Source organism: Epinephelus lanceolatus, chromosome 13 (assembly GCF_041903045.1).
Source record: "Epinephelus lanceolatus isolate andai-2023 chromosome 13, ASM4190304v1, whole genome shotgun sequence".
NCBI classification, from domain to species: Eukaryota; Metazoa; Chordata; class Actinopteri; order Perciformes; family Serranidae; genus Epinephelus; species Epinephelus lanceolatus.
The window spans coordinates 18,557,964-18,579,237 of NC_135746.1; the positions used below are offsets into that span (position 1 = coordinate 18,557,964).

Consider the following 21,274-nt stretch of genomic DNA (forward strand, 5'->3'; position numbering starts at 1 on the left):
TAAATGTAGCAGAGTAAAATGTTGAGGACAGTGCTTGCATAAATGTAATGTAACAGAGATCAAAGTAAACACCTATGGGACAATTTAGACAATGCTCTTCACCACCATCAGCATAAAAACACCAAATAAAGTGGTATTTTTTGGAAGAATTGTGAGTTAGAGTTAGTGAGAAACTTGGATGATCTCTGCCAAGGAGCAGTGAAGCTATTCTGGTGCCTGTGAGTGGCCCAAAACCTGACTAAAACTACAGTTGGGTAAAAGGAAAACCATAAATAAATGAGTGGTGATGGGAGTGGTCTCTTCCATGATGACTATGCCTCCATCCATAGGCCACGAATGTTTTGATGAGTATGAGAATCATGTGAATCATATGCTATGAATTTACCAGTCACCAGATCTAGACCAGGTTAAACACCTGTGGGTGATTTTGGACAGATGTGTTAGACAGCACTTTCCACCGCCATCATCAAAACGCCAAATGTGTTTAGGAATAATGTTTTTCATCTCTCTGGCAGAGTTCCAGAGACTTAACGAATCCATGCCAGCACCTTATGCTGCATTCACTCGTAGCCTAACTAAGACACATTATGATTTTTTCTTTCATTTTCTATCCATCTCAAGGTTACTGTCATTCTCCCCTTATATACTCAGGTCAAAAGGTGCGTATCTGAGCTGTGTATGTATACATGTTTTCGATGTACTTTAATTGTGAACAGAAACATAGGTGTCAGTATGCATGTGTCTACTGTATAGGATATATAGGGCTGGGTGATTTGGAGCAAATCAAATAAACTGAGACCATATTATTATATCTGACAGATATTTGATTTGATGTAATTGCTTTATTTTTTTTATATAAGTATTCAAGGGTCCCTTAAAATAATGTTTTTAATATTTTACTTGCTTGTTTAGCAGTGAGACTTGTCGCAATGTGTAACCATTAACTTGACAGTGATGTATTCCAGGGAGTCTTGTATAAATAGATCAGAGGACTCATGTTTCTGAGAACTGGGCTTTAATTTAATTATTACATATTGTTGTCAAGATTTATAAATATTAGTGCTGTGCTGTTTTTGTAACGCTGCGACTGTTTGCCCTGGAAGGCTTCTCTCTTGTGTGATACTTACTACGATTACATAATTACAACAAACTACCAAATGTGGTTATGTATTATTATTCTTATCAGTGAACGACTCTGAAAAAAGACTCCTTCCTGAACCCTCACAGTGGGGGGCCAAACAAAAATACCACAGTCATGTTTACCTCTGCTTTCTGCTTTCTCAGTGAAATCCTATTTGAAGTGGATAGACAAACATAAAGGACCCCCTGCCAAATCTCTCGCTTCATTCCCTCCTCACACCCCACCTACCCTCTCTCAGTGCAGAACCATAAGCTGCCGTGCTTTGCTTAAGTTGGCATTTATGAGTCTGGCAGTATAAAGCTATCTCTCTCTCAACCTCACTCTACCCGAGTGCCTGTGTGTGTGTGTGTGTGTGTGTGTGTGTGTGTGTGTGTGTAATCAGTGTTAAATCACTCCAGTCGAGCCACTGGCTGTGCAAAAGCACCACTACAACAATAGATTGTAGAGCGAGTCTGTCTCTAAGCCATCTCCATTTACTAATCAAACCGGGGAAGGACTTGGCGTGCGGGACACACTAGGGGTACGGGAAGTGTGTGGATGTTTATGTACTGTGCACCGGAGTGTGACAATGAGCATATGAACTCAAATGACACCAAGAGACTGTGAGCAAACATCAGAGCAACAATGAAAAGGAAAAGATAAACACTGAGTTTGATGTACTGTAGAAAATTCTGCTTCCATATAACTATTATCATTATTATTTAACTTGAAGAAACCACAACTCAGACCTGATTGCCCATTTTACGAAAACTGTCCAACCATAAGTGATATTTTCCTTATATTCTGGGGCTTAACGACCCTCTCTCTCCACATGGATTCACGTTTGTAATGCCTTACCTCTGCTCCTCCTCCAGTCGAGCTATGATCCGCTCCAGCTCGCCTCTTTCCTCCCTCTCCACAGCCTGCAGGATCTGGGCAGGACTCTGGGGCTGACTGCAGGGGGAGCCCTCCCCACCCAGCGTCTGACAGTACTGCAGGATCAGGGCATGCTCGTCATCCCTGTGGGGAGTGAGTGCAGAGTAATGTGATGAGTGAGGAGCTCAGACATCTTGTCCCCGTTAGTCTGCTCAATTCACCTTCTGTTCAGCTGTGCAGGGAGGTCTTTTTTCAGCACATGAATGATGCGGAAACTGAAAAAATGTTTTGCAGTTTGAAAGAATTATGGTAACTTACTTACCGCAAATCATTATGTTTGGAACTTGGAATGGATGCTTAGAAATTAGCATATAACAGTTCTGCTCTACAGAGAGCAGAAACTACAGAAGCACGGAAATTGAGAAAAAAAAAGTTTAAAGTTTTCAGGCTGGCCAACAAACTGCAGAACAAAAGGGATGTTTGTAATCCTTCATTTTACACCCTTCAGGCGTGTTAAGTTATGTAAGAAACTACAAAAGACCTACAGTAAAAGAAAAAGCAGATCTGAGGAAACGGTATTTACAAAAATGTTCTATCACCATTCTAATCTGTTTAAGGAGAGAAACGTCATTCTGATTATTTAAAGTCCATCACTACAGAGATTAAATATCTGTCTCTTTTGTTAGGTGTGTGTCTACTATAAATAACAGTAAACTGAAATCAGTGAAGGCATCTTTAGTTGAATGCATTCAACCGTGATTTCAAAAGCTGCTCCTCTGCTAAACATACCTTTCAGCAGGAGTCTAGCCACTGCCTCATTAAGTTATGTGGCAGACAAACTGAATTACCAAGATTGTATTGCATCAAAATGTATATTTTTCAATTACAGATGGCAGCTGGGGAAAATCATTGAGTAAATTTTGTTTATGGTTAGGTTTAGCTGTGCCTATCTCTCCTGCTAGCTTTCAAATGATTAATTGCTCCTGCTTTAGCATTAGATGTCTAGTTTTCTGAATGTCTGTGACAAATTCATATGTTGTTATTAGGAAAACTGCACATTCCTAAAGAAGAGTTATAATAATATGGTAAAATAATTGCCAAAAATTCAAATTCTAGTCTAAAAGGGTACGTTTGGTATTTTTCAACCTGTACCCCTTTTCCTTGTGTTTCTGTCTGAGCGACTAATGGGAACAAATGTTTTAAAATTGGTCCAGTATTGAGCACAAGGACTGTAGCCGGGCACGGCAAAACAGGCTGCAATGTAACCACTCAGGGCATGTTCGCCACTCAATGTACGTCCAATAAAAGTGCTTGTTTTTGCCTCTGACAGGCTCAGATTGCTATTATAATACTTCCACCAAAATTAGTGCATGTATGTGGGTTTTTTAAACACAGAAAAACACCTACTAAAAATAGGTGATTAGCTACTTTTCTATTGCCTATAGACCAGAGCAGTGTACCCGGCTCTGCAGGCGGACAAGTATGCCTTTCTTATTTTTGTGGTGTGTCATGTTCAATGTCACGGAAAGTCCAGGTTAGTAAACAGTTAAAATGTTACGATGGTTACTTCCTGTTCATATTTCTTACTAATTGAGTCTGTCTTTCAAACTCCATATCGACTAAATTTGGATTGATGCACAAGTGCGCTGTGTGAGAAGACGGATGGTAATTTGTGGCAGCTCATTATTGTATTTTCTGGTAAAGAAGCTAAAATTAGCAACTCCACCAAGGTGTTGTATTTCCATAACTGCCGGTCAAAGTCGATGAGAGTTGGGGCCAACAAATTTAACAGCTCCAGCTCTTGGGTATTTAATAAATACCCAAGTTTACTGCAAAGTTATTTGACCTGGGAGTGAATGCTTATTGTAATCTTTCCCATTTAATACAAAAGCCAGATATTAGCAAGTGTGAGTGGGTTTTTGTGCAGTGTAAAGGGGCTTACTGTAAGCGTCTGACGACATAATGAAAGGATCCCTAGAGATAGACCTTTTTGTTAAAGAGTAAGTTCATTTTTGTTTAACCAGAAACAGCCCTGAAATCTCCATAGCCAAACACACTAGGCTCCATTTAATTCAACAATAATTTGCAGCATGTTTTCACATCTAACTGGGTGAATTAAGGGTTTATTTCAACCAAAACACAGTTGGCAATTGTTGGAACAGTGGAAAGATGAACCAAGGTGATTTTTGTGAGTTTTATTTTGTTGCTATTTACTTTGAATGAGTGAGTGTGAGTGTTTCAGGATGAGAAAATTACTGTTTATTTAAATGGAGTCTGAAGTGTTAGGCGCCAGCGATATCGGGGTGGTGTCGGATGAAACAAAAATGGTCATATTCTTTCACAAAAAGGTCTAAGTCTGTAGGGATCCTTTCCATTATGTTGTCAGACACTCGGACTAATAACCTGGCCTGTCTGGGGCAAAAACAACTTTTAGTGGAGTTAAAATTACAGCACACATATGCCCTGAGGGTTTACATTGCAGCCTGTCTTGTTCAATACTGGACCAATTTCAAAAATAGTTTTTCCCATTAGTCATTTAGACACAGAAACATGGGAAAATGGGGTCAAGGTTGTAAAATACCAAACTTACCCTTTAGGTCAGTTTTGACTAAATATGTGGCAGTAAAATTAATGAACTGATGCCACCACAGTGTTTCATTGTCTTCTCTCACGAATAAAGGTCAGATGACATCAAACAGCCTTTGGGTGGTAACAAATGCGCTTGTGAGAGAAAAAAAGCCAGCTTACTGTAAACACAAATAGAAACAGCAGCTTCCAACAAAGCTAATCTAAACACAGATTGTGGTATCTGCCATGATATATTAGATCTTTAGCTATTGTAGGTCTGCCACGCTGTAAACTCCACAATCACTGGTGGAACACAGATGTGTCAGTCTCTACTATCTGATAACGGGAATAAGGGAGGGCCGTGAGGAGATGGAGGGAGCAGAGAAGAGGAGAAGCCTGGCAGACAGATGATATATGAGATATGGAGGGAGAGAAGGAGAAATGGCTATTGGTGTCTGCTGTTGTGTACCTGAATGTGTGTGTGTGTGTGTGTGTGTGTGTGTGTGTGTGTGTGTGTGTGTGTGCGTATGTGTCGATCTCTTTATGTGCTATCTCAGTGATCTGAAAAGGGGTGGCAGGTCTTGCCAAAGCCCAGCTGTCACCTTCATCCTGAAACACAACCTGAGCCTTGAAGACTAAAACCTGACAACCACACAAGCACACACAAACAAAAAAAGAAAAGAAAAGATGGCAGACTGTTATTTAAAAGTCCTTTCCATCGCCAGAGTGACTGTAATTTCCACAGCCAGTCTGACAGCTCAAAGAAAGTTTGGCTGAGAAAGTTTAGTGGCATGGTGACTCCACGTGTGGCTTTCTATCCACTGCTGACTTTTTGCCATTTTTATTCATGGATTCAGCCCTGTCCAAACATCTAGCAGTGCTCAGGCTGTCATTCTGTGACGTTAACATCCAGCGGTTACGTAACTTTAAAAAGAATATACCTGGAGGCAAACTATTACAGACAAAAGGTCTGCTGCCACTTATAATACATATAATACATGTTTTTGCAGCTTTAGCCATTGTTTCTCTGGGTTATAAGAAATGGTAGATACTATAGTAAGTGCTGAAATCTGGGAACATGATTACATGGCGACAACAAATTCCAATGGTGAACGAACCAACAATTTGGCTAGATTACCAAAACAATTTAATTTGAAAGTTAAAGTGAGGAAATCATTGCATAGAAAACTGTGCGTGCATAACTATGTTAACTAAGGTGGGTTGGGTTGAACTGCAAAGTCATAAACTGTGAAGGACATTTATGGCAAACAGTTTGGTGATAATTTAATTGTTCACCAAACTCTGAGTGTTTAAAACCGGTCTGGTCACCTGACTGCATATGATTCTTGCTTTGTTGGACTTCCTCTCAGTGGGCCTCATTCACAAACAGTACGTAAGCACAAATCTGTGCTACAACTGTGCGGGTATAAACGTTTTCCACACAAATCAGGGATTCAGAAATATTTTCTTTCCTGAATTTGTTTGTACTCTATGAACAAATTTAGAATGGCCTTAGACCATGATTACGCACAAATGATGAAGGCCTGGCTGTCTTAGAAAATGTAAACACGCACCTTTTAATTTAACACGCAGCATATTAAAACCGCATCCACTAGACAATATATTTAAAACCTTTATTTACAAAGCACTCTATTAAATAACTACGAAACTGATGCCTTTTCATCCTCACCAACAATTAACATAATAAAAATATTTAGATATAAAAACTGTGTCCCAGTCCTAGCTTACAATGGAGTTTATGAGAATACTGCAATAAAACGGAATAATTCTTTAAATGATTGATACTGTATTTTCATTTGCTGTGAAGAGGGTGTAAACCATTAGACATATCAAAAGGAAGGTAATTTAGTTTAGGTAGGTGCAACTTTCTCTGCATCAACAGCAATGACAAACAAGCTATTCTCTATTTGCTGTGTGCTGCGCTGTGTGCTGCATTGACCTCTGAGTTGGAAACTGTGCTGTACTTTAAGCCACACCTCAAACAGTGACATGCAGGCAGGAACTCTTTGCACCTTTTAAAATAAGCGGTGACTTGCCATAAACTTGGTTCACACACTCTTATCAGAGCCAGACCATAGCTGAGTGCATAATCCCTGACTGTAATGAGAAGGTTAATCAAATACGCTCTGGAGAGCAAGCTGGCAAACTGAAACGTCTCAGGTTTTACATAAGACACCCTTGAATTTCACCATAGGAGACAATCAATGAGTATTCAGAAAATATTCAGAATGCTATTATCACCGCATGTATAATACGAGAGGTTAGGAATAGGACACTTTTTCTCTCTCAGAGATGACGGTAATTATACTATTTCATGACCAAGGACTGCGGCGAGTGGATAGCTAATGAAAGGTACACAGAATGAAGCTTTCACCTCTTTTTAGATAAAAGGAATAATATGCCAAGCCAGGAGCCTTCCATGAACATTAAAGTAAGAAAAAGGGGTTTTATCATTAACCAGCCTAAGCTCCCCGTGTGATTTGAAGCACAAGTTTAGAGAGCTCTTTTCTTTAAGAAAGGGATTTGTGTCAAGTTGAACCTTTTCATATATTTTGCCAAAATGAAAGGCACAAATGATAAAAGAGACATAAATTAAACTTTCTAAACAGAGAACTCAAATATTCTCAATTAAAGTAATGTTTGTTTCCCTGCTTCTTTTTATCTCATGTAACCAGTAGCTCTTCTTTGCCTTTTCTTTCATAGAGTTTCTTCCAAACATTCTTTATGCCTTTGTCTTTACTGTTCTTTTCTTATACTAATCTAACTTTCTGAAACAGTTACAGAGCTTTCATCATATGCATGCACACAAAGCCCTATTCACACAGGACAAGTATTACCAGGAGACCTCATGTGATTTAGAAATTACCCCCCCATGCCTGTGTTTTGTGCAGTGTATTCATGCGGGGAAGGGAAGACTGTATTTTACTCAAATTTACTGACATTATCCACAGGATATGATGCACACAGTCATTTGTAACTCCACTCTTCACAACACAGAGACACTACAAAGCACCACAAGTGCAGATGTACACTGTTAACATCCTTTTTTTCTTCTAAATGTGGGCTCAGGAGGTAGAGTGGGTTGTCCACTGACCGTAAGATTAGCTGTTCGATCCGTGACTCCTCCAACCAGTGTGTTGATGTATCCTTGGGCAAAATACTGAATCCCATACTGCTCCCAAAGGCTGTGCCACCACTGTGAGTGTGTGTGAATGTTTAAAAATTGAGTAGCAGGTGGCAGCTTGTATAGTAGCCTCAGCCACCAGTGTGTGAATTTGAAACGTAGGGTAGAAGTGCTTTGAGCAGTGTGAACACTATAAAGACACTATATAAGGGCAGGTGCATTTGCCATTTTAAACAAATATGACCTACGCTGCCACACATTGCCACATCCATCTCATCATCTTTAGAGATTTTGCTCCTCTGATGGATTTGAGGTTGCACTTTCGTCAACTGGGTCTCTATGCTGTGTAGCGAGATGAGCCTCCTGCACCCAAAATGCTGTCAAAACCTTCATTTATTGTTTCCAACACAGCCTCAATAATTTTCTAACAGGGACAGAGGCAGAAAACAGGCTCAGATAAATCTAAATACAACCCAAAATCACTAAGATGCCAATTCATGCGGGACTAATATTACCCCACGACCTCTGCATTTGGCAAAATATGGTAGGTAATTTGCGGTAACATTTTTACTTGACAAATTATGGATATAACAGCTGGGGCCCTTCTGAGTAGAGTTTACATGTTTACATGCAGGTTAGGTTAATAGGGGACTCTAAATTTGCTCTAAATTGCCCCTGGGTGTGCATGTGAGCATGAATAGCTGTCTGTTTCTATGTGTCACAGTCTGGCGACCTGTCCAAGTTATACCCTGCCTCTCACCCAGTGTCACCTAGGATAGGCTCCAGCTCCCTCCAGTGACCCTTAACAGGATAAGCGGGTACGATTAATGAACGTAAGAATTACAGACATGGCAGATTTGCACAGGATTAAGATCATAGACAATCTCTGCAACTATTAGAAATCACAAGAGGTTCCCAGGTAACACTAGTCCAGTGTAAATTGGGCTATATGTGTCGTTTATCATCAATTTCACTTTAACATTGAGACTGAAGCCATGCTGACACTGCTGAGTTACTGATAAATGACACAAAGAAATCTGGCAGAGACAGGATGTCACATTTCACACTGCCACTGCTGCAACATGGAGCAATAAACCAACACACACACACACACACACACACACACACACACACACACACACACACACACACACACACAGGTTTCTATTTGAAATATGGGTTCGCTGTGACAAGAGAGACAAGGACGATGAAGAAAGGCTTAGTTCCTGTAGAGAAACTTGAATATTGGAGGCACTGATGTCTGCTGAGGTTAGGGGGGACGGGGGTCTTGCCCAAACTGAGTGACCAATTAGGCAGGTCCCTGGCAACAAGACACTGCGACAGGACATTATGGCTGGCAGAAGGAGCCCTGAGGACAGCAGGAAGGGGGATCATTACGTGTGGAAATGGGCACGGCAGGAGGCAGAGCTGGCTCACAACCTCCTGCTCTGGAATACTGGGAGAAGGAAGAGAGAGGACGGGAGGCTTGGGCAGTGTGGTGCTGGTTGAAGAGGAGGGAATACAGAGAAGAAAGAGATGAAAGAAGAAGAGAGCATCAGTGTGGGAGAAGAATTAAGTATGAATAATGGTGATGAATGCCTAGGCTATTAGCTGCAATGCATTGTGAACGTGAGCGTGGTGCTTGGTGAGGGTGCGCGGGGATGTGGCTGAGGGGACTTTTACAGTCTTTACCTGACAACAATGGTCCCTGGGCCTGATGCCTCGCTAACATATCACAAAGCAAGCAGCTCCTCTCAAGCTGAATAGCGCTATCAGCTGCCTAGGCTGAGCTCAGAGAGAAACGGAGAGAGATAAAGACAGAGGGAAACAGGTCTACAAGTCTTTCATTCCTCCCCTCTGGTAAGATATTAAAAAGCTTGCTTTCTGTGGGACTTCCACATTTGGGGACTGATCACAATAAAGTCCAGGTGTATTGTTTATGATGCAGGGGCTTCAAAAAGAAGGTCTTTCAGTGTTTACCTCTGTGCTTAGTGTTCAATCTGAAGGTTGCCTAAGCCCAAAGGTAAAACATGAGTAGACTACGACTAAAAATGATGAAAGGAGGAGAAGCGAAAGAGGGGAGGACAGGGCATGATGAAAGGGGGCTTAAAAAAGAAAAGAGCTGGTGAAATTAAAGGAGAGGGATGTGAATAAAGGGCAAAATATCAAAAGACAAAAAAGAAAAAGAGACAGCACTGGGGGAAAGACTGGAAAGCCAGAGATAACCCAAAAAAAAAAAAAAAAAGCCAGGCTGGAAAAAGCGAAGCGGGGAGTCTCGCTCCTTGGTGACGCCCCGAGGCGTTGATGACAACACTGCGCTTTGGCTGGAGGTCAGAGAAAATAGGCAACACCGACTTCCTAATTAAGGATTGCTTTTTAGATAAAAGCAATGCAAGACCAAAATGGCAAACACAAACACTGAAACCACTGGCACACATACTTTATCTCCAGTTTTTTCTCCCACACGCACACACACACACTAATTATTGATATCACTACACAGCTGGCAGCGAGTCCAAATCAGTGTTTGCAGGCTTTGAGCGATCAGAAAATACAAGCCAAATGCCAAACATGCATGTAATTGGTAAACGCAGTCATCCATGTTGCACTATGCATGTTTTCATAAGCTTAAACACTGCCAAGAAGGCACCTTCTACCATCGTGTCAAGCATGGGGATCATTTCTATGTGTGTGTGTGTGTGTGTGTGTGTGTGTGTGTCCTCCTCACAAACAACCAGCAGCTATGATGTGATAGACAAAGAGGCTTGAGTGAAATCAGCTGTAGGCGGAAAAAGAATAAATCTTACAAAAAGAGACAATCGGCCACTCCAAACCAAAGGCATTAAAAAGAAGAGGAAATCTTCTGACAACACAATGTGCAGCTTCCTCTTTGGAGACAAGATATGGCTGAGTGGGCTGTTCTACTTTAGCGGTGTATATATAAAGCACAATACTGCTATTTTTACAAGTTACTTTTTCCTTAAAAGTAGGGCTTGACGGACACGTCAGCATATTAAAACACGTCTGCAGACAGATTCTGGCCTTTTAAAACAGCCCATATTTCAATCACAACTACAGTGAATGACATTTTATTGCAGCGCAGTAACAATAAAGCGAGCATTATCACATTTAAATACAGCAGACTTACAAAAAAAAAAAAAAAAAAAAAAAACATCCCCGCAAAGATGTATATTAAGTGTACAATTAAATTATTCTCAGCGAATAAAGCAGGCTGTAATGATGACTGTCACAAGTACTAATTTTCATCACAAAGGTCTCAACATCTCTTGGTTCTGTCAAAATCAAGAGCCATTCAAATATGTTAATTATTCTGAACAAAATAATAACGTACAACAGCAGACAAACTGGATGGAGCCAATACTTTTTCACTAATTAGTGGTACTGTGAAGACTAGAGCTGCAGTGATTAGTCGACTAATCAACCAAAAAGAAATTAATCGCAAACTATTTTGATGATCGTCTAATCGTTCTGTCATTTTTCAAGCAAAAATGTCAAACATTTGCTGGTTTCAGCTTCTTAAAGGGGAACAGCACCTAAATTAAGAATTCCAATATATTATTTCCACTGCCTTGGAAAGTACAATCAATATTTCTGAACATGATCTACTTTCTCTCAAAGCCAAAAACCAGAGAAGTAAATCTCAAACTTGTGACGTCAGGGTAAAAAAGTCTGGAGCTGCTCCATAGACAATAAATGGGAGATTGATTTTGTGGACCCACAGAATTTTTTTTTTTTTTTTTTACACCCAAATGAGCTTTAGTCTGTTGTAGTGTTCTCAGTTCTGCAACAGAAAATGTACCCATATACTCAGAACATTTCCCTGTCTGCTCTCAGTGTCCCCTAGACCATCTTTTACTATTCAGTGTCTATGGAGCAGCTACAGACTTTATACCCTATGACATCAAAAATTTGAGTTTTAGCACTCTAGTTTATGGATTTGACAAAGAGTTGTTGATGTCTCCTTCTGTTTTTGGACTGTCTTAAGCCCAGTTCAGACCAAAGATTCATGACGAGACGAGTTGAAACAGGCAACGATTTGTAATGTGCCATTCAGCAACGTTGTAAAAACCTGCCGGTTCACACCAATGCAACTAGGCGAGATGGTGTATCATCTCTATGCAACAACTCTCTGCACTTCTGTTCTGATTTCCAGCTTTTCAGGCTTATTTTGTGGCTGAATATAATTTGTAGCTTCTTAAAATATAAGTGAGGATCATGATAGTGAGATACTGGCTACAGCTGCATTTGTTGTAGTGATGAAACGGTGATCAAAACAAGCATCAGATGGACTGCATTCATTACAAATACGCCTAAATAATATAAATACCCAGCAGCAAATAATCAGTCAATGAGAATGTGTGTGTGTGTGGAGGGGGCATAAGCACATACAGCGAGCAGCAGCAGCGACCCACCATCCGACACCGGCACAGCTTGAGGACAAAAACAGAGGGCTCTGCGGGGATGATTGGCTGTTGAAACAGGCGATGTGCTTTAATTTCTAAAACCAGCCGCTGGCGATTTGGCCAGCGGAGTTGTTGCTGAGACTGAGTCAGTTCACAGTTCTAAAATGGTTTCATCTCATTGCAAATCAGGTGAAGCTTCCCTTTAAATGTAAGAATGTGCTGCTTCTTTTTGACATTTATGATAATAACTGAAGACTCTTTGGGTTTTTAATTGATGGCTGGGCAGAAGAAGCAAACCGAAGATGTCACTTTAGACTCTGGGAGACTGTTATATGAGCATTTTGCATAATTTTTGACATTTTATACAACAAATAAATGAAAAATCAGTTAATTGTGAAAATTATCAGCAGATCAGTCGATAATAAAAATAATAGTGAGTATCAGCCTTCATTCAGACTGCAATGAATAAAATTATATACTGTGTCTCAAACCCAAACCCAACTCTCCATTGAGAGCCTGGTTGTGTATAATAATAATAACCAAATGTGGCTTTGCATTACAAAAAATGTACATCAGCTCATAAAGGGATATTTTCTTTCCTGAAATGTAAATTATGCAGCACACACACACAGGTGCTTTGTTGTGCGACACAGCCATTATTGTTAAAAATATGTGCTGGGAAAATGCACTAGTTCTGGAGTTGTTTGTGATCTGCATTTAAATTAGCTCTTTTTTATCCTGCACTTTATTGTCTTCATAGTTACATTGTGGCTGTTGTTGTTTTGCAGCAGAGCTGGATGCAAATCTTACAGAAATGACACTGATGTGAAAGTGAGTGAAAGCACAAGAACTATGATTATGTTCTAAATGTGCCCTGGTGGGTGTTTTTTCCCTCTGCTGTTAAACCCATTAGCCTTCATCAAACCATCATCTCCCTCACCTCATTAGCGCTCTACACACTTGTGTGTGCTGGCGTCAGTGTTGTTCCGGAGCTGGCAAAGATAATGGCTTCTTCTCTTAAATAAGCCCGAGTACAAAGCACAATGGAGCAAGGAGGAGTGGGGATAATGTGTTTCTCTCGCATTACGGAAAATAAATCCACCTTCTCCTGCTCACCAACACATTTTGTCTTGCTACTCTCCCGTCCTTCTATTGATCAGCTGAAAAGTGAAGAGAGCTTTTGGGAGTCTTCAATCGAACACCTTCTGTTTCTAAAACCGCTTTTCTACGCGGCAAGGTCGGATGAAGGTGAAGTGTGGGAGCAGTGGTCCACACGATGCAGAGACATCAGCAGGGGGATACACCCTACAACAGAATCAAGCTCGCTGCTTCATCTTCACTTGAGATGCTCAAAGGGTTTTAACCGTGCTCCTATGTGCCTTTTCACTGTTGTGCTGCAATACTCTTTTAAAAATCCCAAAACTTGTTTATATGGCATACTGGGAATCTCTCCACCCTCTGTGTGCACACTTTTTTAACACTTCTGAACACATTTGTGTAAAAAAGTTGATTTTTGGCTTTGTGCTACTTGAAATTGTTGAGATAAAAAAAAAAATCTCCTGTATCTGCTATATTCTCATGCGCAAATTCATTTCACACATTGCTGATTTCCAAATCTGTGATGACGATCTATGATGTGGGAAATCTTGTGATCTGCAGGAGCCTTATCAAAACAGGCTATCAGGACAGAAAGTAATTTCCTCCAAAGACAGGAACACAGTAAAAAGTGTGAGTGTGCTTCTGTTTGAACACATGTGTGTCCATGAGCTCAGAGGGCGTTTGAACCTCAAGAGCTCATTCCCCCGATTAGGATCTCAGTCGAGAAAAGAGCCAAATGCGCCCTTCAACTCAAATGGCCTACAGAAGACATGCACATGTCTTCACACACACACACACACACACACACACTCACACATCAGAAACTTCAGCGCCTGTGCTCCTCATCAGCCCCGTTTTTTGTGATTTTTTTTCCTTTTTCAAGTTTGCCATGTCCTCATCTCCTCTGATCAAAGATAAGTGGTCGTTATCAGAGATCCTGAAACCAATCACTCTCACTTCTCATTGTTGGCACTCTAATCCATTACATTTCTACTAAAGTCCTGTCCTTCCCGCTGTATTCAATCACATCCCATCTTCTTTTCCCCTCTCACTCCACACTTCTTTTGCTCTCTCAAAATCATTCTCAATTCTCACTCGCTCTCTCCTGATCTCGTTTCAGGAACGCAGAAAGCGACCTTATTAAATCTTTGGCTGGTTTCGATACACTGAAAGCAGGGAAGGAAAGTTTTTGGGATACCCGGACAGGTAAACGGTGCACGGGAAGATGTATCAGAAGATGTCTTAGGCTCAGTTCTGGACCTGATTTTGTTGCTGCTCAGGTTTGATGGAAATGTGCGGTCACATTGAATGTCATGTGGAAACGTATATAACTGTTGGACATGAAAAGAGGTGACTTACATGCTTCCTGTGGCTGAGCTGCTGTCTGTGGGCAGAGAGCCGTTGGAGCGCTCCATCTGAGCCAACCTGTGAAAGAAACCCTCATCAGTGACTGAAGCTTTAATTACCAGTTCAAACTGAAGCATTCAAATGCTGCCATCGTCTCATCAAAATGCAGAACTGTGATGTCAACAGATGTGGAGCCCAATGCCACAGTAGCACACCAAGGGTAAATGACGAATGACTCAAGTTGTGACTAAATACAACTTTGTGGTCTTTTATGTGTGTGCACAAACATATTTGTGGAGACATTTGTACAGCAGAAATGTCTGAGTGTGTTGGTGCATGTGTCTGTGTGTAAAACATTTTGATTTCTGGTCATATATTCAGACAAAGCAGCCATTTTGTGAATTCATACCAAACCGCCATGATACAGGGGCCACACTTCAGTGCTTGCAGCCACATGCAGAACACAGGGGCTGCATGCAATACAGAGTCAAAGTTCACAAGCGTGAGCACCACTTGGAAACTTTTGGCCGTACGCTGTTATCAGCATATATTCATTTAAGCAAACAAGCGGACTGGTGAGTCAGTCACATTGTGGTGAGCGCAAATCAAATGCCAGAGCAGGAAGACCTGCCTGCGGGTTCTCGGTCAGCTGAAACAGCAACAGAGAGAGAGCTATATATAAAACAAGGACAGTGTCAATGGAGACACATCTAACCTAACATGCATTCAACGGCATCACTCAGATGTGCCAATTATGGATGATAAATGTTTGGGTGCTTTGAACATTCAAGTATAGCTGAGGTGGAACTAATTAAAATTCTCCTCCTAATGCACCAGTTTTGTTTTTTTATCATTAATTATATTTTGTTTTTTTTCAGTTTCATAGCAGATGAGATGCTTTTCAGTTTTATGGCCTGCTGTGACCTGTTGCTTTTTGGGAAAGTGCTTGTTCAGTGTTCATTAAGTGAAACACAAAAGGGTTTAAAATGTTCCTAATTTTCACAATGAAAGTAATTTACCAAAGTTGCCAGTAGGTAAAATGTTACGTCAGACCCCAGCAAGAGGAATGTATCCGTCATTAACAAAAAATAAACAAACCTGCTGTAACAAACCTGTACCAAACTGTGGCTTCTTAACTGTGGTATGAACTGAACTGTGACATCTGTGTACCCTTGCACCCCTAATTTACTGAGCTCTGCAACAGGGGGCAGCAGGGTTGACCAGCAGATTAAGGACACACACACTTAACTTTAGAATGAAATTGACCTATGACAGCATATGCACGGGGAGGGAGATATTTAAAGTTATTATTCCACTGATCACTGGGCACATTTCCCCATGCAAATCTTTAGGCTACACTATAATCTACAATGTCAGCGTCCTACATTTCAGTTAAAATTGTAATTCACGAGGCTCATGTCTGTGTCACTGCTGATAAAACAATGCAGGCAGAGACGCTGAGCGAAGGTTAATGGTGTGTGACCAGTGAAAGGTTACAGGCCAGACAGAGGCGCGCTGCATCAGACGAGCCGTCATGATTAAAGCTTTTTGTGGCAGGATGCTGGGTTCCGTTTTGACACAAGTAACCCTTGTCCGCTTTAGGGAAGATAAGCTTTGGACTGATTAGAGATTCATTAAAAGCGGCAAGACGGGATTTGTGATACTTTGGGATCCTTATATTCAGACCTATCTTCGGATCAAACATGACAGGATTTCAATCTCAGCAAAGCAGAACATTAGTGTTGTGACGTTGGTGATGATTAACTGCAGATCACACACTGTGTACATGGGTGTGCTGATGTACGCAGCAGGATCATTTGAAGTGGGCAGCTTAAAACAGCTACCAGCAGACTTTGACAGTCATTTGACATTTAATTTTTGGGTTCACCGCAAAATAAAAAGCAGATACACAATGTTCAAAGGTGTATACTGTGATTGCTGTTTGTTCCTTCCCTGACACTTAACAATAAAAGAAATGCAATAGTCTACTGAAACATAATGACACTTCTTGTACCACAGCAGCAACTTTTCTCTGCACTCAGGGTTTCTAAAATATCTAGAGATGCAGTATTTTCCACTATGGATATATCAAAAAGTTCAGGCTGACAGTAATGATCCTATATTTAAAGTCACACTGAACTTTGTGGAGCATTAATGTGAGCAGATTCATGGCCAGTTATTCTGCTGCTTTCTGAGGGGGAGACATTTTTGCCTCTCTCATTTGTCTGTAATTTCATGCTGAGACAGGTTTCCAAATGACAGTAAATGAGGGCAAAATGCTTATTTTTCACCCTCATTTTGTGGTAAACATGCTATTTCCTTCGTTCTGTCTTTGTAACGTCACAGCTCAGTAAAGTCAGTTCATATTTCTGTGATAAGCAACAGGGTTCTTGGATAGATACTGGCAGAACATGCTCTGTTCTGACCTGAAAGTGTCAATTTGAGACCTGTTTCACAGTGTACTGAAAGTAAACACCAAACATCTCCCCTACAAGAAGCACAGGAGCAACTAATGAAGGCATCCGACATAATTTGGAATTGTAGGACTGTCTGGAAGCTTTACTGTAGAGTCAAAGATCTACAGCAGCTCAACAATTCTTTAAATGTGTAAAGAAATGTCTCAGCCCCCAAATGACCATTTGTATATCAATTTCTTTTACTGTGTTACGTTAAACTTCTGAGGAGAACTTCTTGCATGACTCTAATGTGAATAAGGGATCCAAATGATAAATTAAAGTCACAGAACAAGAGCAAAACATCTGTTTATATACACAACTCGTGCAGTATAATCCAAGTCTCATTTATCCAGTCGTATGCTCAGTACTTCCCACGTAGGAGCTGCTGGTGCACCACTGCCTTGATCAGTTAGCTTGTTTGTGTTATTGTGTGACTTTGGTGAATCTGAACCCTTTGAAACACCAAAGTCACACAAAAACACACACAAAAAAAAGATTCAGGCAGCAGTGGACCAGCAGCTCCTGTATTCAGCAAGATAAAATGACTGTTTTTGTGAATGGAGTCTGGCTTTAAAGAGAGCATAGATAAGTTTAAGTTTCCTTTCAGCTCCCTATCAGACAGGACTGTCTGTTTGGGAAGTACTGAGCATATGACTGGATAAATGAGACTTGGATTATAGTACACAGGCTGCGTTCAAAGATTTTCTAAAATTACCTGGTGTTTAACATGGATCCTTATGACTTCAATCAATAAAGATCTGTCTCTGTTCTTAGATTCTTCGTTCATCATGCAGGCATGTGAGAAAAACTAAGTTGTCTTCATGAATTCAACATAAAACAGGGTGAGTAATTGATATACAAATGACTATTTGGGGAGTTCTCCTATAAAACAATGCACTACATGTGCATCTTATGAGGTCTGGGGTTTTTGCTTGATTTAACTTTACTTGGGGGGGGCAGTAGCTCAGTCCATAGGGACTTGGGTTGGGAACCGGAGGGTCGCCTGTTCAAGTCCCCGTCCGGACCAAAATATGGAGCGTGGACTGGTAGCTGGAGAGGTGCCAGTTAACCTCCTGGGCACTGCCAAGGTGCCCTCGAGCAAGGCATAGACCCCCCAACCGCTCGGAGCACCCGTCATGGTCAGCCCCACTCTGACATCTCTCCACTTAGTGCATGTATAGGTCCTGTTTGTGCATATGTGTGTTCGGACCTGTGTGTAATTGACAACAGAGTGAAAAAATTTAATTTCCCCTCGGGGATTAATAAAGTATATAAAAAAAATAATGTACACAAAATTACACATATTTGCACTTTTCTTGACCCGTGCGATTTTCCATCACTTCAAGGCAGCAACTGGTTTCCGTTTGTCTCACTGCTCTCACCAAATGAATATATAAAGATCTGGTTGAGCATCAACATCCTGTCTGCATTTACTGTTTCCAACCATAGGAGGATAACTGTTGTATAGCAATGCATTGTAAGTATAAACTGAATGTGAGTGCTCCTTGAGGAAAAAGAGTTAGAAGTGAATTTTGTGTGGTCCTTTAAAAGTGGATTTTTCATTCTATAATGAAGCTTTTTAAATGTGCAACATTTAAACACAGTTGGCAAGTCTTTATGTGTGTGCATCGAGGCATCTGAGATGATGAGATGATGATGATTGGGGAATGCAATGCATACCTGCTGGCATACTGCTCTATCCTGGAGTGGGTGTCATCATGAGAGAGCTGAGGTGACTGGGACAGCCTGGAAATGAATGGGGTAATGGAGATGAATGAGATTCTGCATGCTCACACAACCTCATTAGCACACAGAAAGTCACAGGCGCGCGCGCACACACACACACACACACACACACACAACCTAATGGCCCTTCACAACATCACCTAGAAAACAAATCTGATGATCCTAGAGAGAGAAATAGGAGAGCAGGATGATCTACGGAGCGGTTGGATGGTTTCTGGCAGCCGCTGCTGGGATGAGCAACTGAATGCTAGTTGGGTGCTTCAGAGAGGCGAAGAAGGTGACGGAAAGGAGACAGAGGGTGAGTTTTTTCGGTTGCATGTTCAGCCAGTGGGTCGGGCAGCCATGCAGGCAGGCAACATGCAGTGCAGCCGTGGCTTAGTTGGGGGTGAGGACTAAAAAGGGGGGCATGTGCACGGGGAGTAAAGGAGGTGTCGTTAAAAGGCATTCCAGTCTGGAAACGAGGTGTTGTTGCTGGTGGCGTAGATACTCACTCATACTGCTCCGGACACATGCTGATGAGGGTGACGGGACTGTAAGAGAATCGGAGGGAGGGAGGGAAGTAGGGGGGAGGTTATAGGTACCACAAAACATTTCAGGGTCAAAAACACAGCAGGTGGAGAAAGTGGAAGGAAATGTCAGTCCAACAGCTGAACAGCGGCCAGACTCAACACGGAGCGAAGGTGTGTAAAACAGTCACCAATACATACACCACATGTGGTTATGATTATTCCCCGTGACATTTTCTGAAACCTGCATGAAAATAGACTCATGACACAGGAAACATGTAGGTTGACAGCACTGAAAGAGTCATAATGGGCAAGTGTACCTGTCAGCACACTGTAGTAAACACAGGTTGTGTGCATGAAAGCTTGCACGGAAAAAAGGTTGATTGTATCAGTTGGCTTTGCTGCTGTCACACATATTTCATCACACATATTTTCTTTTACAATTCCCTTCAGCGTACAGAATGATACAGCCCAAATTCATTTCTTTTTCTTATTCATTTCGAGCAGGATTTACTGAAATAGCATGCCAGCAACAACATATACAGAACCTATTTTCTAGTTAATCTACGTTTGAGTACATTATGTTATAAAAAGATGCATTTGGTGCATAAGAACCCAGCAAATGAAGCTGCCATTAATTAGAGATTTTGGAAACAAAATGTGACAAACCAGGATGCTCGGGGCGTGTGTCTTGATTTCATTAAAGTTTTTGGTTTCTCGTCCATGATAATTGCAGCTATTCTTAGAGACGCGGAGCATTAGTTGTTATTTGTAAGCAAATGGGATGCCCTCTTATCTCGGAAACACAAAGAAATGTGTTGTTTTCACGGGGGAGGCTGGCTAGAAATTGGTGAGATAACAGCTGAGGTTGACATTCTTTGGCCTCGCGCTTTTGTTCCCACATTAAAGCAGGGAAATTCAGAGGGAGACGTGCGGTTTGGTGGTTATGCTTCTCACAGCGGGGCAGCCAGTGTAGTCACACTTCTGTGGCTGCGAGGAGAATTTGAAATGTAGCAGGGGATTCAGACGGGAAAGAGAGAAAAAGAGATCGGGGTCGGCAGGGCACACTCAGCTAACTATTCACAGCCGGTGGCGCGGCGGCTTTTTTGACGCGCCCCCACCAACATCTTTGCCAGAAGGAACTCTCTGACTGCTCATTTTGTTTTTCAGTAGGGCGATGTCAGTTTTCATCTTTGCCAAAAATTGATGGCTTCGTGGAGTGTAGGAAGTTTTCATTTCACCCAAATGTGTCTGACCTGCATACAATGACATAACTTCAGATGGATGCACTTAAAAAGACGTAGCTTGTAGCGAAGACAGAAAACGTGAGTTACTGTAACAGAGAGGGAGGCACAGGGAATGAAAGAAAAGTGTGAGGAAAAAAATGAGTGAAGGAAAGGTGACCAAAGTAAGGAGAAGGAGGGGAGAAATCACGACAGCAGAGACCTTGGGAGTACTTGGGGTCTGACAGATGTGGCTGCTGTAAAGCCTGTGTTTTTATGGAAGGCTTGTTGTGCCTGTTGAAGTACAATAACAGGGAGCAGAGCAGAGGCCTGTTCACATTTCACTTGTGCTAAACGTCTGAACAGGCTGAGCTGTGGTCAAAATTCATGACAAACCCAAAACTACCAACATTATCCATAAAATATCATCAAACAAGCTATTAGGATTATCTTTTTCATGTGCGTCGATCTAAAAAATGTTGCTTTTGATTGAGAATTTGGCCATCTGTATTAATCTGACAGCATGTCGAAAAATATTAGAAAGCAAGGCTGCTCTTCCAAAATTACAAATATATATATATATTTTTGCATCTCCCCCTTTTAATGTGGCACTGACCTGATTGAGCACATGCGTGTTAAGTCAAACTCATTTAGACAGAAAATTCCAAATACACCAATAAAATAAAGATTTTAACATGCTGACAAAGTCTTTAAAAAATAAATGTCTTGCCAGAAGGGCGAACGTTGAACCGTGAATGTTGAGCC

At 41.2% G+C, this 21,274-nt stretch overlaps 1 protein-coding gene across 12 annotated transcripts in view; it reads right to left on the reverse strand.

Annotated features, from left to right (window-relative positions):
- The window catches only part of utrn (utrophin), a 243,729-nt gene that overhangs the window by 9,744 nt on the left and 212,711 nt on the right, over positions 1 to 21,274 (reverse strand). For 10 of the 12 annotated variants that reach the window (XM_033647959.2, XM_033647960.2, XM_033647957.2 and 7 more), the window contains 4 exons: positions 19,272 to 19,310; positions 18,715 to 18,780; positions 14,591 to 14,656; positions 1,979 to 2,140 (listed from right to left, as the gene is read on the reverse strand). In XM_033647959.2, the coding sequence (XP_033503850.2) occupies positions 1,979 to 2,140; positions 14,591 to 14,656; positions 18,715 to 18,780; positions 19,272 to 19,310 (333 nt within the window). The remainder of the gene's footprint in view (positions 1 to 1,978; positions 2,141 to 14,590; positions 14,657 to 18,714; positions 18,781 to 19,271; positions 19,311 to 21,274) is intronic. The other 2 variants (XM_033647962.2, XM_033647964.2) reach the window with 2 other exon arrangements.